The sequence below is a fragment of the Sminthopsis crassicaudata genome, chromosome 4 (genome assembly GCF_048593235.1).
Source record: "Sminthopsis crassicaudata isolate SCR6 chromosome 4, ASM4859323v1, whole genome shotgun sequence".
Classification (NCBI taxonomy): Eukaryota; Metazoa; Chordata; class Mammalia; order Dasyuromorphia; family Dasyuridae; genus Sminthopsis; species Sminthopsis crassicaudata.
In genome coordinates, this window is record NC_133620.1 from 55814821 (window position 1) to 55832114 (window position 17294).

Here is a 17294-nt window from a genome sequence, read left to right on the forward strand (position 1 = left end):
GGAGGAGGAGGAGTCGCCGCCTTCTCCTCCTCCTTCTCCTCCTCCTCCTCGAAGGGGGTTGAGGGAGGAGACAGCGGCAGCGCTCTGGGAAAGAGCATGAGACGATCTCCGGGCGGGACGTAGCCCGGGCATCGAGTCGGAGGGAGCCCGGGTACCTTAGGCAGACTTGGTGCGCGCGGCTCGGAGCGGAGCCTCCGCGTGCACGCCCCCTCCTCTCGCCCTCTTCCCCCCCGCCCCCCGTCCCTGGCCTCCCTCCCTTCTTCCCCCCTCCCCTTCCTCTACCCCTCCCCCCACCCCGGGGTCTCCCCGCCTCCCTCCGCGCCATGTCTCGGGGTGGCTGCTGCCCACACCTGCTCTGGGACGTAAGGAAGCGGTCCCTAGGGCTGGAGGACCCGTCCCGCCTGCGGAGTCGCTACCTGGGTGAGTGGGAGGCCCGGGGAGGGGGCTCCGGGGCGGCTCCGGCCGGGGGGCGGTGGCGTGTGGGGGAGGGGGTGGCCACCGGCCCCGGCTGTTGGTCTGGGGACGCCGGGGGGTCCCGCGGGTCGCGGAGCGCCCCCGCCCTGCAGCCGCGGGCCCCTCCAGATGGGCGGAGGGCAGGCGAGATGGGTCCTGAGGGGGCCCCTCGGCGCGGCTGCATGCTGCCCCCCTCCCCCCCCACTCCCAGCCCGAGCGAGCGGCCGGATTGGGCGGAAAAGTTGGCTCTTTTCTCCTGCCCGCCACCCGCCCACCGAGCAGCCAGTTTTTTTATTCGCGCCCCCAGGCCCGGAGCCGAGCCCGGCTCGGGGGCTTCTCCTAACGGGACTGAGTCTGCCCCCACTCCCCGGAGGCGAGAAGCAGTCCCCAAGTGACAGCTGAGCTGGTCCCGCCCCTCCCCCTCCGGGCACGCCGCGCCTCTTGTCATTTTGACAGCTTTGCTTTGGGCTCGCTGGGCCGGCTCCTCGGCCCCCGGCGTGAAACCCTCCGAATGGAGCCCTTCCCGTTACGCCGGCTCGCAGCCCCTTAAATGGCTCTAGCGACCCCCGCCCCCGGGGTTCTCCGGCTGCTCAGGCCTCGTGTTGGGCTCAACTGTTGAGGCTCCCTGCACCTCCTTCAAAGTTCATGCATCAAGTCCGAGACTCCCTTCCCTGTTTTATTGCCTTTAAGTAAGAAATTAGTCTTTTTAGAAAGTGTAATAAACCAGACAGTTGTTGCCTGCATCTTTGCCCTGGCCTGCACAGATAGAGGGTATTGACATATTCTTCTGAACTTCGAAGTAAACAGGTTTCGGTCACAAGTATCAAAGAGTTGTTCTGTTGCCTAGGGTTGATTGAGTGTACCGAATAATTTCCTAAAAGTACTTTTTATGTCTGGGAGTTAATGTTCAGTTACTGAAACTGTTGACCTGAATAAGTAGAATGTAAAAAGCAACTTTAAATTTAGCTTAATAAAATTTGTTTCCAACTCTGAGTGTATTACACATGTGATTTATTCTGTAGTGTTTTATGTGTATGTATGTACATATGTGTGTGTGTTCTATACATATATATGTGTGTATTTGGTGAAAATGTTTCCAGTAAGTTTTTATAATTATTTCTGGTTCTGTTTTCCTGGATTAAAAAGAGGGAGAGAAGGGAAGGGGGGAGAGGGAAGCAGTTTGACTTAAAGGATTCTTTAAAAGAAACACTGATTATTTTTTATATAGTTTCAGAATGTTGGAAAATGACTTAGAGATGCTCTAGTCCTCTTTTTCAGAAGAGTAAACTGATGCCCGGATTTTAAGTGATATTCTTTGGGAAGGACTCTTAAAAGTTTTTAAATTAGGTAAAAATAGTCTTCAGAGCATATATTCATTGACTTAACCAGAACTTAGTGGTTGAAAAATAGTTTTATACTTAATAAACTAACAACTCTTAAAAAAGTTGAAATGCTATCTCTTTAAAATACTGTTCTATGTTGGTAAGATGAAAAATTTTAAAGACTTTGTTATTTTTAAATACAAATAATCATGTTAGTATAGCATTTTGGTAACCTAGTTTCATAGAACTAGAGCTTTAAGGGCCAGAAGAGGCCACCTTGTCAGTTCTCCTTATTTTATAATGAAAGGGAACCACAGGTAGGTTAAGTGACTACCTACTATAGGTAGTAACCATCTGAAGTGGGATTTGAACCTGAACCCTCTCCTCTGGCTCTAGTTAACAGCTTCTTCCTGTGTCTGATCACTGCAAATAATGCTCATACTCTCTTTTAAATTCTCAGAGTAATTCAGGATTCAGAAATACATTTATTATCACTCATGTGTTATTATGTAATATGAGTTGGAAAGCTATAGATATAACGAGATCATTTGTGCCAGTCTAAGATTGGATGCTCAAGCTGATGTGTTCTCCTTCTGCCTTTAGCTGAGATTCTTAGGCTGTCATCCAGTATTACAGTTATCCTGTCTCTAGAGACATATTCAGCTTCTCTGATTGATGGAATCTGAAGACTCAGGGTAACACAGATTCTTGACTGCTGGCTGAATGATTTCATTGGGCTGTTGGAAAGATATGTTCTTTGAGTCTTGAAAACTGTGGCCAACATTCACTGTTTAAAACATTGGCCAGTATCAATTTGTTGACATTGTTCATGCCATATGGTGGTTATTATCTAGTTACTGGATATTTTAATTTTAGAATCGGTACCATTTTTACCCTCTTCTTACTTATTTGTTGGCTTCAGAAGCATATGTCCCTGGTTCTAGAAATCTCTTTAAATAGTGCCTCATCTGAGTTCTCATTCTCTTTTTGACTTCCAGCCATGCAGGTTACCTAAAGGTTTGTCCTTCATTATCTTTAAGATGACTCCTGAAAATTAGTTTTGTATTTCTTCTTTCTGTAGCTATAAGACCTATATCTAATTACCTAAATAACCTTTACCAGGATATTACACTGACTAATCATGTTAAACCCAACTTATCTTTCTTTCTACCTAAAATCTGTTTTTCACTTGGCTGTTTCTGTCACCAGTCATTCAGTCTACCATGTTTGAAATCTTTGTGTTATCTTTATTCTTTTCCTAATATGTAGTATATTACCAGGTCCTATCACTTTTCTTTCTTTTTTTTTTATAATTATAAAAAAATTTTTTTGACAGTATAAATGCATGAGTAATTTTTTTTATAACATTATCCCTTGTATTCATTTTTCCAAATTTTCCCCTCCCTCCCTCTTCTCCCTCCCCTAGATGACAAGCAATCCCATACATTTTACATGTGTTACAGTATAATCTAGATACAATATATGTGTGTAAATCCAATTTTCTTGTTGCACGTTAAGAATGGGTAGATAGACTGTAGTGCTAACAGCTTACATTCAATTCCCAGTGTTCCTTCTCTGGGTGTTTCTGTTTCTGTCCATCATTGATCAACTGGAAGTGAGTTGGATCTTCTTTATGTTGAAGATTTCCACTTCCATCAGAATACATCCTCATACAGTATTGTTGTTGAAGTGTATAGTGATCTCCTGATTCTGCTCATTTCATTCAGCATCAGTTCATGTAAGTCTCTCCAAGCCTCTCTGTATTCCTCCTGCTAGTCATTTCTTACAGAGCAATAATATTCCATAACCTTCATATACCATAATTTACCCAACCATTCTCCAATTGATGGACATCCATTCATCTTCCAGTTTCTAGCCACTACAAAAAGAGCTGCCACAAACATTTTGGCACATACAGGTCCCTTTCCGCTCTTTAGTATTTCTTTGGGATATAAGCCCAGTAGTAGCACTGCTGGATCAAAGGGTATGCACAGTTTGACAACTTTTTGGGCATAGTTCCAAATTGCTCTCCAGAATGGCTGGATTCTTTCACAACTCCACCAACAATGCATCAGTGTCCCAGTTTTCCCACATCCCCTCCAACATTCATCATTATTTGTTCCTGTCATCTTAGCCAATCTGACAGGTGTGTAGTGGTATCTCAGAGTTGTCTTAATTTGTATTTCTCTGATCAGTAGTGATTTGGAACACTTTCATATGAGTGGATATAGTTTTAATTTCATCATCTAAGAATTGTCTGTTCATATACTTTGACCATTTATCAATTGGAGAATGGTTTGATTTCTTATAAATTAGGGTCAGTTCTCTATATATTTTGGAAATGAGGCCTTTATCAGAACCTTTAACTGTAAAAATATTTTCCCAATTTGTTACTTCCCTTCTAATGTTGTTTGCATTAGTTTTGTTTGTGCAGAAACTTTTTAGTTTGATGTAATCAAAATCTTCTATTTTGTGATCAATAATGATCTCTAGTTCTCCTCTGGTCATAAATTCCTTCCTCCTCCACAGGTCTGAGAGGTAGACTATTCTCTGTTCCTCTAATCTATTTATGGTCTCATTCTTTGTGCCTAAATCATGGACCCATTTTGATCTTATCTTGGTATATGGTGTTAAGTGTGAATCCCAGAAATCTAATTTCTGCCATACTAATTTCCAGTTTTCCCAACAATTTTTTTCAAATAATGAATTTTTATCCCAAATGTTGGTATCTTTGGGTTTGTCAAACACTAGATTGCTATAGTTGTACCCTTTTTTGTCCTTTGTACCTAATCTGTTCCACTGATCGACTAGTCTTATTTCTTAGCCAATACAAATGGTTTTGGTGACTGCTGCTATATAATATAGCTTTAAATCAGATACACCTAGACCACCTTCATCTGACTTTTTTTTCCATTAATTCCCTTGAAATTCTCAACCTTTTATTCTTCCATATGAATTTTGTTGTTATTTTTTCTAGGTCATTAAAATAGTTTCTTGGGAGTCTGGTATAGCACTAAATAAATAGATTAGTTTGGGGAGTATTGTTATCTTTATTATATTCGCTCGGCCTATACAACAGCACTAAATGTCTTTCCAATTATTTAAATGTGACTTTATTTTTGTGGCAAGTGTTTTGTAATTTTGCTCATATAATTCCTGACTTTTCTTTGGTAGATGGATTCCCAAATATTTTATACATTTGTTTTGAATGGAATTTCTCTTTGTATCTCTTGCTTTTGCATTTTGTTGGTGATGTATAAAAATGCTGAAGATTTATGTGGATTTATTTTGTATCCAGCAACTTTGCTAAAGTTGTGAATTATTTCTAATAATTTTTTATTAGAATCTCTGGGGCTCTCTAAGTATACTATCATATCATCTGCAAAGAGTGTCACTTTTATTTCTACATAAACACTTTATTATTACGTAAATACTTTTTCATTCATTTATTTCCATTTTTACTGTGAAGTACAGATCTTCATCATCCATCTGGATAATTGAAATAACTTTGCAATAAGTTTTCCTACTCTGTTCTCTTCTCCTTCCAAGTGATTCTTCATACCATTGTTTCTACAAAATAAAGTTGGTCATATCTTTGCTGTGGTCAAAAAATATTTTGCTCATTGAATAAGGTTCAAATTCCTTTACTTGGCATTCAGCCCTTACTTCTCTCACTTTCATCTTCTCTGGGCTCCAAATTGAATGACTTATTACTTGAAAACACCCTTCATGTGTCTCTTGTGTCTTTGGTTACCCCCTTTCCTATGAAATGTCTTTTCTCCTTTTCTTTGCATTCTGAATTCCTACCATTTAAAAAATACTGGCTTAAGTACTATCCTTCCAGTTGTTAATGACCTTTACTCCTTCAAACTGTACACATTAACATTATTGTGCATCTCTCTTATATACTTATGTGTGAATTATCTGCATATTTCCAATCTCCAGTCCCCCTTCTCTCCTCCCCAGCTAATTTAGGCAGGAACCATACTTTTTTGAAACCTTGTATTATCTTCCTTAGTCCTTGAGTAAGTGCTTTCAACTGTATAAGCACTTAATAAATGTTTACTAAATTGAATAGTTATAATTACATTAGTTGAAACTTTTCTCACCGATATTTCTGTGAAATAAATCTTGTTTAGCTTCTTAAAAGATGTTACATAAATTGAATTCAATTCAGACATTTAATATATGTCTGTTATTTGCTGAGCATATGTTAAGAAAAGCAAGAGATGGAATGTTTCCCTAAAATATGGTTTCTACTCTCATGGAGTTCACAGTCTGGTGGGGTGGGGTAGAGAAAAGGAAGGAGGACACATGAAACTTGTCATAATCCAGAAATGAATTAGACTAACAGCATGCTGTCTGTGAGATTGAAAGGTAACAGGCAAACAACTACTTGGAGGATTTAGGATGGAGGTGACATTTCACTTGGGATTTAAAGAGTGGGTAGAAATTCAGCACTTGAAGAAAGAGCCATCCAATAAACATTAACATGCCTACTCTGTGCCAGCTACTGTACTAAATCATAGGGATACAGAGAATGGTAAAAATCCTTCCTCTTGAGCAGCTCTGTTTAATGGGAGAGACAACCTGCAAAGGCACTGAACTAGGTTAGTGCTTGAAGACTGTCTTTCATGTTAGAGGAGTTATGATCTATATTTATTAAAAAAAAAAAAAAAAACCACCCTAAATTAATAGCTCTTCAAGCATGTGCAAGTTACTGAATTGAGTATGGGACAATAAAAGGTAAAGATAGCTCATAGGATCATACATTTCAAGTTGGACTTGGAGTCGATATTGGGGTTTGGCACTTTTGATGGCAACTTAGTGAAGGGATTATGGACAAGTCACCCTCATGAAGCTTTACTTTTTATTTGTAATGTGAGACTACTGTTTTTATTTCCAATCTCACTTGGTTTCATAGTGTTAGGATCCAGATATACTTTCCCTGCTTGCTTTTCCTTCTTTGATAACACTCCATATTCACTGTTAAGGTCAGCAAGCTGTCTATTGGTTACCCTCTACCTGATTTAACCCATTTGCTTAGAAGGCTTTTTTTTTTTTTTTTTTTTTTTTTTTTTTTAACCAGGGTTGTGGCTACTGCCCTTGTTACAGCTTTTTGGAGCCTCAAGTGAAAATTTGATTCCAGTGAGACACCAAACATGGATGAGTAGCCCTGAAAAATCTCACAGGTGTGCTAGTCATCCAGCAACATGTCATACATATTGCTCCTTCCCCATCTCTATTTCCTAGCTTCCCTGACTTTAAGACTCAGCTCAAGTCTTTCCTTCTTCAGCAGGACTTTATTGGGCTATGCAGCCCTATAGTGAGAACAGCAAAGAACAATTTATGGTAGTGTGTGTGGAAGAGAATTGATTATAAGAAGACTAGGGGGAAAAAAAAAGGTTCCAAATATAAAGGGCTATACATAAGAGATTTATATTTGATTCTTAGAAAACAGGGAGCCATTGGAGTTTCTTGAATTAAAGAGAGGGTAACATGGGCAGTCAGACCTGTAAAGATCACTTTCTCAGCTGAGTGGAAGTTGAACTTGGAGCAGGGAGACCAGGTTACAGAAGGCTTTTGCAGAAAGTCCATCTGTGACGTGATGAAAAATTATACTAGGATTGTGGCCATGTGAATGGAGAAGTGACATATACAAGAAATTCTATATCGGTAAAAATAATAGGAAACACATTGATTATGTAAAGTGAATACAAGTGGAGTTGAGGATGACACAGGTTTGTAAGGTTCAGTGACTGGTATTGTTTAGGACAGTAATAGGAAAAGTAAGAAAGGGGATGGTTTGGGGAAAAGGACTTAAGTTATGACACTAGGCTTGAGATCCACTTGGCTTAAAGAGAGCCTAGCTGGTTTATATATGATCATAAATAATCTGGCTTTGATAGGAACTATAGCCAAAGAATGATGGCAGTAAAAGTTGTTGATAATGGAAAACCCTAAAGGATAAGAGAAATGAGAAGCCAGAGAATAATTATGTACTGCATGAGTTTTAAAGTAATATTCAACTCATCCCTCTCAAATACTTTTTTGTTTAGTTTGAGGAAATTGTCTTTATTATTCTCTTCTTTCTAGCTAAAAAAGAGGAGAGGGGAATCCTCTAGCACCTTCTTTACTACTCAGACTCCATATTATTAGGAATCATTTTATTCTTTTCATTTTTTAGACTGAATTCTTCTATCTGCTTCTACATTGATTATGTTGTGTTCTGTTGTTTTGGTTGAAATATATGAAGAAAACCCATCCTCAAACAAATAGCCAATTTAAGGAAGGAGTATTTAAAAAGGCAAATAATGTGCTAGTAATAGTTTTGATAGATTCCTATAAATAGACCACACTTTGAGAAGTGCTGATCTGGATTATTTGGATCTCACTTCCAAAGGTTGCTTTCTACCCTTCCACAAACCTCATTTCTCTCACTTTCAGGCTGGGAGAGCCTGCAGGCAGACTGAGTTTAGAGCAAAAGAAATTAAACTCACTTAGCATAATCTAGATCATAAGAAGAAATTAGAATGTGTTGCAAATACAGGTATATGAGATGCAGTAGCCATATGGATGAGTCCTAGGGCTTTTTTTTTTTTTTTTAAGTCGGTGATATTTATAAATTTAGCTGTATATAACATCAGTCACAGTAAAATAAAATCTCTTAGTTATTGGTGGGTTTTTAGTGAGAGGACATGTGGGTTCAGTTGGCTGTGCCAGGGTTATGTATGTGCTCTTAGATAGACTCTTTGTTCAAGGCTCAGTTTATGTACCATCTCAAGTAATCTTTTCTAATCACTGTAACTTGTATTAATCTTTTTGCTTGTTATCTCCGAGCTATAAATTTCTCAAAAACAGACACCAGCTTTCATTTCTGCCTTTATACCCCCTAGCATAAGCAAGCATTAGTATAGGGCCTTCTATATAGTAGATGCTTAAACATATTGATGTTGAACATAGTATAGATCTGACTATTCTTTAGTCATTAATCATGAAAATAGATTTATGTAGAATTATTACCAAATCTTTTCTGATTTTTAGCAATTTGTTATTCTTTCAATTTTATCTGTAGTGCTACTGGGATGCATTTTGTACATCAGTAATTCTCAAGAACCCTTCATACATTTAAAATTTTTTGAGGACCCTTTAAGCTCTTAAAGATTGAAGACTCCAATTAGGGTTTTTTTGTTCCTTTTGCTTGCATCAGTTATAGTTATTGATGTTTCCATGTTAAAAATTAAAACAAAATTTTAAAATATTAATTTGGAAAATGATAATAGAAGTGCTATATGTTAACATAAAAACTATTCTTTTCCAAAACATATTTTTGCAAATCTCTTTAATGAGAGAGAGAGAAAGAGAGAGAGAGAGAGAGAGAGAGAGAGAGAGAGAGAGAGAGAGAGAGAGAGAGAGAGAGAGAGAGAGAGAGAGAGAGAGAGAGAGAAGAGACACAAAGTCTTTATCCTCAAAGAGCTTATATTCTAATGGGGGAATATGGCACAAAAAAGAGAATTGAAAAGGGGGGGTTGAGAAAAGACTATGTATTGGAGGGCAAGGAAAATTATGAAGCTTAATTAGCAAACCTGAGCTGTTCCCCAAAATGGAGACCCCTGGAACATCTCATGTACCAAAGGCAAGCATGGCAGAGTAATGATCCAGGAGGAGAAGGTCTCAGATACTGAGGTAAGGTCCAAGGTAATAATGGCAGCTATGGCATGGTAGTCAGGAAAGTCAGGAGCATAGCTGGGAGGGCATTTCCATGAACAATATTGTAAAGGTAGAAATGACCTGATTTGGCAACAGTTTGGAAAATGCATAGTGTCAGTGAGGAGTCAGAGGTACAAATGAAGTTGTGAGCCTAGATGACCAAGAGGATGGTGGTGTCCTCTACTAATAGGGAAGTTGGGAAGAGAAGAGAGTTTGAAGTGAAATCTATTTGGGACATGTAGGGTTTGAGAAGCCTATAACACATCTAGTTTGTCTTGTCCAGAAGATGGTTGATGATGCAGGACTATAAGTCAGGACAGAAGCTACTATTGCATAAATATATCTGGAAATCATATGCCTAAAGATAAGTGAACCTATGAGAAGTGGTGACATCAGACAGAGGTTTGATTATATTATAATATATGATGATTCCATGTAAATAGAACCTGAATGAAGAACTAGCAAAAGAGAGTGATTCAGCAGAGAGCATTGTCATAAAAACCTGAAGGGTTTTAGAGTATCCAAGAGAAGGGAGGCTTTTAAACATGAATGAGAGGTTAAGGGACAAGGAAGATTCAATAAAGGCTGTTGGATTTGTCAAGAGATTATTGGTAATTTTTGGAGATGGAAGTTTCTGTTGAATGATGAAATTAGAAGCCAAATTTGAGAGGTTCTAAAGAGAGTGAGCAGAGGAGAGGTGCAGGTACTTAGTGAAGATTATTTTCTCAAATTTAGTTGAGAAGGTGAAAAGAGATGATGACTAGTGAAGATTGTTGGAAAGGTAGCATGGAAGGACTCACTGAATAAAGAGAAATTGAAGTTTCGAGAATGGGAATAATAGTGGGAGCAATTTGCTTGAAAAATTTGAAGGATATGATGAATAAAAACTCCTAAGAAACTTAAGTTTCTGGTCATTAATAATCTTCAGCTCCTCCTGCTGAAAATATGGTATGATCATGAGACTTAACCATCCTCAAAACAATTTGACAAGGGAAACCATTTTCATCTGGACTTTTAGCTAGTTTTCTCCTTAAACTCTAATGCAGGATGTTAAGGACAGTGGATTCTTTACTCAGGCAAAGGCTCATCTAGACTGGATTCTGTTTATATTCTAAGTAGAAATTAGGTTTCCCAGTTGTGTGGGATCCTTTGAACATGTGCTTTGGAAGCTAGTAATCTCATCACTCAGACATGCCTTTCAAACACTGACTGACCTTTTTAGGAGACTGTCCCCTAATAGAAATAAAAGGAATAGGATAGATCACAAATCAGTAATTAGTTATTAATAATATAACATTTCTCTCAAGGGGATAAGATCAAAAGATATGTGTTTATTGGGTTGGCTTTGGCAAAAAGAAAGAAAGTGGAAGCCTTAGGTATAACTTACTTTTTAAAGTAAGTTCTGAGTTAAAAGAACATCTAAAATTATTATTTTTTTAATATTTTAATAGTTTTTATTTACCAGATATATGCATGGGTAATTTTACAACATTGACAATTGCCAAACCTTTTCTTCTAATTTTTCCCCTCCCCACCCAGATGGTAGGTTGACCAATATATGTTAAATATGTTAGAGTATAAATTAAATACAATATATGTATGCACATCCAAACAGTTATTTTGCTGTACAAAAAGAATCAGACTTTGAAATAGTGTACAATTAGCCTGTGTAGGAAATCCAAAATGCAGGTGGACAAAATTAGAAGCATTGGGAATTTTATGTAGTGGTTCATCAAAATCTCCTAGAGTTCTTTCGCTGGGTGTAGCTGGTTCAGTTCATTACTGCTCTATTGGAACTGATTTGGTTCATTTCATTGTTGAAAATGGCCACATCCATCAGAATTGGTCATCATATACCCTTTGATCCAGCAGTGCCACTACTGGGCTTATATCCCAAAGAAGTACTAAAGAAGGGAAAAAGACCTGTATGTGCCAAAATGTTTGTGGCAGCTCTTTTTGTAGTGGCTAGAAACTGGAAAATGAATGGATGTCCATCAATTGGAGAATGGTTATGTAAATTACGGTATATGAATGTTATGGAATATTATTGTTCTGTAAGAAATGACCAACAGGATGAATACAGAGAGGCTTGGAGAGACTTACATCAACTGATGCTGAGTGAAATGAGCAGAATCAGGAGATCACTATACACTTCAACAACGATACTGTATGAAGATATATTCTGATTGAAGTGGATATCTTCAACATAAAGAAGATCTAATTCACTTCCAGTTGATCAGTGATGGACAGAAACAGCTACACCCAGAGAAAGAACACTGGGAATTGAATGTAAACTGTTTGCACTACTGTCTTTCTACCCAGGTTATTTATACCTTCGGAATCCAATTCTTACCTTGCAACAAGAAAATTGGTTTTATACACATATATTGTATCTAGGTTATACTGTAACACATTTAACATGTATGGGATTGCCTGTCATCTAGAGGAGGGAGAGAGGGGAAAATTTGGAAAAATGAATACAAGGGATAATGTTATAAAAAAAATTACTCATGCATATGTACTGTCAAAAATTATAATTATAAAATTAATAATTAAAAAAAAAAAGAATTGGTCATCATATAGTATTGTTGTTGAAGTATACAACAATTTCCTGGTCCTGCTCATTTCACTCAGCATCAGTTCATGTAAGTCCCTCTAGGCCTTTCTGAAATCATCCTGTTGGTCATTTCTTACAGAACAATTATATTCCATAATATTCACATACCACAATTTATTCAGCCAATCTCCAATTGATGAGTATCTGAACATCTAAAAATTATTAAGCAATATTGACTTTTTTCTCCATTGACATAGTCCTGTAGTTGTTCCTTGAAAAATATAACTATGCATGTATAAATTGAACATATTAGTGCAATTGAACATTGAAAATTGAAAAATAATTAGCATGTTGTTTATAATATCTGAAGTTTACATTTGGAACTCTATTGTACTGAACAATTTTTTTTCCAATTAATATAATTTTGTCTAATTGGAGAACAGAGTATAATTAATGCATTGAATTTTGATCACAGAGTATTTATTTGGATACTTCTTAAAGATCCCTGATTTCATTCAAGTGAGTACTTCCAATACTAGCACATAGCATATAACCCTTCTACATTTCTCACTATCTTCTTCTGGTTCATTGCTGTGTTTTCTTTACACATCCTTCATAAAGGATCTCTCCAATATACTCTAGATATTCGCCTTTATTTTTTATTGTCTCCAGAGTACCAGAATATCACTTAGGTTATTCATCTCTCATTGTATCTCTCATTGTTCTTATGTGACTCGAGTATTAATTTCTTCTAGCCTGCAGGGCATTATTTTATAGCATTCTATACATCATTCTTAAACTCACCATGTATTTTTTTCATTGCACTTTTATTATTTAAATTTTAACTTGGGGCAGCTAGGTGCGCAGTGGATAGAGCACCAGCCTTGAATTCAGGAAGATCCGAGTTCAAAATGTGGTCTCAGACACTTAACACTTCCTAGCTGTGTGACCCTGGGCAAGTCACTTAACCCCAGCCTCAGGAAAATAAATAAATGATAAACAAATAAATAAATAAATAAATGGATGAATGAATAAATGAATGTTTAAAAAAATTTTTTAACTTTCAAATTGTGTTATTTTGGGCTCTATAGCTATACAGTATCATCAGGAGAATGTTGTAGTGACTTAGGGAATCAGTCTTCTTAAATCCATAAATATAGCATATATATGGGGAAACCATAGAAGAATTCATTAATAATAAGATTAAAAGTCCAAGAACATTTCATTCACTTGAAAAAAGGGAGAGTGCTTTTCAACACAATCATTCTTTTATGCTGATACTTTGTTGGGAAATTTTTTTTAGTAATCACTTAAGTAGTACTTAGTTTTTCTCCAAAAAGATGCTGGTAAAATGAGAAAAGATAGATAGATTTTTTTTGAAGTTGTGGTAAGTTTATGCTTTTGGATCTCATGGTATGCTATTGAGATGAGAGAAAGCTTCTCAGAAGAATTGTTCTTTCAGAGAAAGGTGAATAGAGAATGAAAAGAATATTGTCACTATCAGTAATACTTTTTATTGTTTTCTGTATATGAAGGACTCTTGATCCATGTTTAATAAAATACCCATCCTTCATTCAGCATTTCTTAAGGGCTTAAAGAATTTCCTTGACCAAGATCTAGGCCCAAAACAAAAGCAGTGCCAGGCACTGTGATTGATTCTGAGGAGGTGAATATCTTGACTGTAAGATGGTTGACTAGAGTTACATTCCAACTTGGAATAGATAATAATAGATTTTCCCCCTTGCTGTTTGAACTTTGGAAACACTTGGTAAAAGGAATGAAAATTCAACTAAAATTTTAATACATATGCCTATCAAATGATGTAAAGACTCTAGTAATAAAGTTATGGTTTTTGAGGCTTTATTAAAATATAAGCATCTAAAATTCTCTATCAATATTGATTTTAAAAAAACTACATTTAGTAATTTTTTTCTCCTTTGGAACATGTTTGTGTGTATTTTTGGTAAAAGCAGAATAAGGCTACTATTTTTCAGTCAAACAAACTTAGCTTAAATTTATTGCTGATGTTAATTAGGTCCTAATTAAATGGTCATTAACTGTCCAAAATAAGCTTTTATAGTGTTTCAGAAATGTTTATGTGGGAGAAAATAAAATTCACATGTTAAATAGTGTTAATTAGCTGCCTGATTTGTCTTTTTTGTTTTCTATTAAGTTTGATGCTATCAGCTGAATATAGTATAAAATGACCTCAGCCCCTTAGTCATTGTGTTTATTCCTTGTTATATCATTTCCAATGTCCACTTATAATGGATAAGGCTCCATGAGCATTTCAGACCTAAAACCTTACCACAAAGCTCAAGGGTTTTTGAGAGAGAATGACAGGTGTGTGTGGTATGGCTCCAGTAATCTTGAGCTGTCTTAAGGAGATTCCTCTCATCCCCTTGTCCTAATTCTGAGTTGTTAGTCAAAGAACAGTAAGTTAGTGAATGCTTTTGATTAGGTGCTAAGCAGCAATACCAGTTTAAATATCTCTAAATTTCTTTGTATTATATGTGTAATTATGCTTGTATTATATATATTGAAAGATTCCAGGATGTTGCATTTAAAAAATTAAAATCCTGAGGTTTTACAGATGAGGAAACTGAAGTACAGGATGAAAACCAATAGTTACATACCTTTTGAGTGTCAAGTGGGAATTGAACTTGCAACACCATTACTCTATGCTGCTTCTAAATGGAGTACATCTTTAATGTAATTTAAACTGAAATGAAAAGCAGCACAGAATGGTGAATAGAGAATTGGTCCTTGTGAAGTCAGGACTGCTGGACAGTGGGCTAATCTTTGGCCCTTCAGGCCTTTCTTTAAAACTGTACATTGAGGAAAAGACAGAGGATGCATCCAGTAATTTTCCAGTAGTTCTCTATAGCTGTGAAATCATGGATTCTGTCAAAATTTGGAATTTAAGGTTTAGGCATCCTTCTCAGTTGGTACAGTAAATACTTTTTGATTGATTTGGGTCCCAGTATGCCTTTGTACTTCTTTGGACTCTGAATCTATCACAAATAGTTTTTTTTTTTTAAATTAAAGAATAGTTATTTTATAAGTAAACAGAACCAGCAATGAACACAATAATATATGGGAACCAACACTGGTCAGTGATAACACTGATGACACAGTGACCAATCATATCTAAAGAGAAAAAATAAAGCATGCTCCCTTCTTGGTAGACAGACAATAGATTCCCTAATATAATATATCCATGCATTTCTGAACACGGCCAATATTTTAGTGTGTTTTGCTTAGCTGCTTGCTTGTTGTAAGGACTTTGTAGAGTGAGAGATAGAGTCATTGAGAAGTAATAGTGATGTAGAAATGAAAATGAGCATCAATAACATAAAAATATTAATATACATTTTAAAATAGTCCTAGTAGATAACCTTTTCTGGTTGGATTGTCCCATTTCCCTCCCAATTTGCTAATTTAGTACTCATGAAATCTGAATGTAATTTTAAGTATTTGATCTGGTTTCTAAACAAAAATTGGTGATTTTTCATCAAAAGGCTATGAGATCAGTTTGTTCAAATTCCAGAATAAACACATGCTATATTGTACTCCAATTCAAAACTTTAGAAACAGCCCCAATCCCACCTAAAATTTTTCTTCTTATTTGGACTTTATTAGAATTGTACTTCAGAGATTTGGAGAAGGTAGCACTCTCCTTTCTACTGCTGATCTAGTGTTTGCTCAATCTCAGAACAGATGACTACTTTCTTCCTTTTAGTTTATTTAAGGTTTAGTTGTTGTTGGCTTTTTTTTTTTTTAAATACAAAAATTTTCTGGTATCCAGACACAGGCAATGATTTTTTTTTTTAAAAGACAAACTGATTACAGAATATGGAATTAAAGAATGATAGAATATGAGACTTTAAACCCAAAATAGCTCTTTTATAGCTCTACGGCTCGTATAGCTTCCTGGGTTTTTCCAAGGTCTGAAAATTTAAAATTATTTTCATAATAATTATAAGACATTTTCATTACCAATAAAGTAAATATTGTTAGCTATAATCTGCATAAACAGAAGCTCTTTGGGGAGTCCTCAAAAAAAGGTCAATATCACAGCCAGCAAAACAATTGTGTGTGTGTGTGTGTGTGTGTGTGTGTGTGTATGGACATATATCACTTTGCGCAATGAGAATTTGAGAGAAAAACAAATAAAATTTTAATGTAACTCCCTTGTGCACTAGTTACTTTGTTCTTTTTGCCTAAAACCAGAGCCAAAAATCTTAATGGGTTTGAAAACCCCCATGTGCCTAAAAAAAATTTGGGCAAGGGATTGTTCCTAAGAACACAAATAGATCAGTTGCTATAATAAGTAAATTAGTCCAGGCATACATAAATATGAACTATATCCCTTTATTTTCTTTGAAAAGAATTTTTAAAATTACATATTAAGTTGTCTATTGTGCGAACTATGTTTAAGCAATTAAGATTAAGGATTTTTCCTGCAAACCAAAGGTGACATAGTAATGCAGAGAGCTTTGTGACTTCTGTTGGCATTGGTAAGTAAGAACTTTCAGCAAATTCATGAAATTATAGTTTGGTAAGGAGAAAAAGGGATACTTATAAATCCCTACTTCTGATACCAAAATTGATCCCTAACTCTTACCACAGGAGTCTAGAGGACGTGGCAAAGCCAATTAAAATACATTCACAGACTTCATTTGTAAAAACAAGCATAAATTTTTTGGGGGGGGTAATTCATATTAACAAAACCACAGATAATATTACCAGGATAAAAACTAAAAGTGCCAACCTCTAACATACTGTAAGAGTACCTTCTATACCAATATAACCATGCAACCCCTTCCAATATCACTCATCAGTCATTCAAGTATTTATTAAGAACCTGCTACTGATATTGCTAATGCACTATGGTAGGTGCTGGAGTTACAAGTACAAAGAATGAAACCAACACACTACTTGTAGTGACTTTATATTCTTTTTATTTATTTTGTTTTTTAATATTTATTTTATCATAGCTTTTTATTTACAAAACATATGCATGGGTTATTTTTTAACATTAACCCTTGCAAAACCTTCTGTTCCAAATTTCCCCCTCTTTCCTCCCATCTCCTTCCCTAGATGGAAGGTAGTCCTAGTACATGTTAAATATGTTAAAATACATGTTAAATCCAATATATGTATACATATTTATACAGTTATCTTGCTGCACAAGAAAAATTGGATCTAGAAAGAAAAAAAAAACCTGAGAAGGAAAACAAAAATGCAAG

The 17294-nt window shown here is 36.4% G+C and overlaps 1 protein-coding gene across 12 annotated transcripts in view; it reads left to right on the plus strand.

Moving 5' to 3' along the window:
* The first annotated feature begins 48 nt into the window (after nucleotides 1-48).
* DCAF6 (DDB1 and CUL4 associated factor 6) overlaps nucleotides 49-17294 on the plus strand; it is a 157090-nt gene continuing 139844 nt past the window's right edge. For 10 of the 12 annotated variants that reach the window (XM_074266516.1, XM_074266517.1, XM_074266518.1 and 7 more), the window contains exon 1: nucleotides 56-420. In XM_074266516.1, the coding sequence (XP_074122617.1) occupies nucleotides 324-420 (97 nt within the window). In that variant the 5' untranslated portion in view covers nucleotides 56-323. Of the gene's footprint in view, nucleotides 421-17294 lie in introns of all 12 variants that reach the window. The other 2 variants (XM_074266526.1, XM_074266520.1) reach the window with 2 other exon arrangements.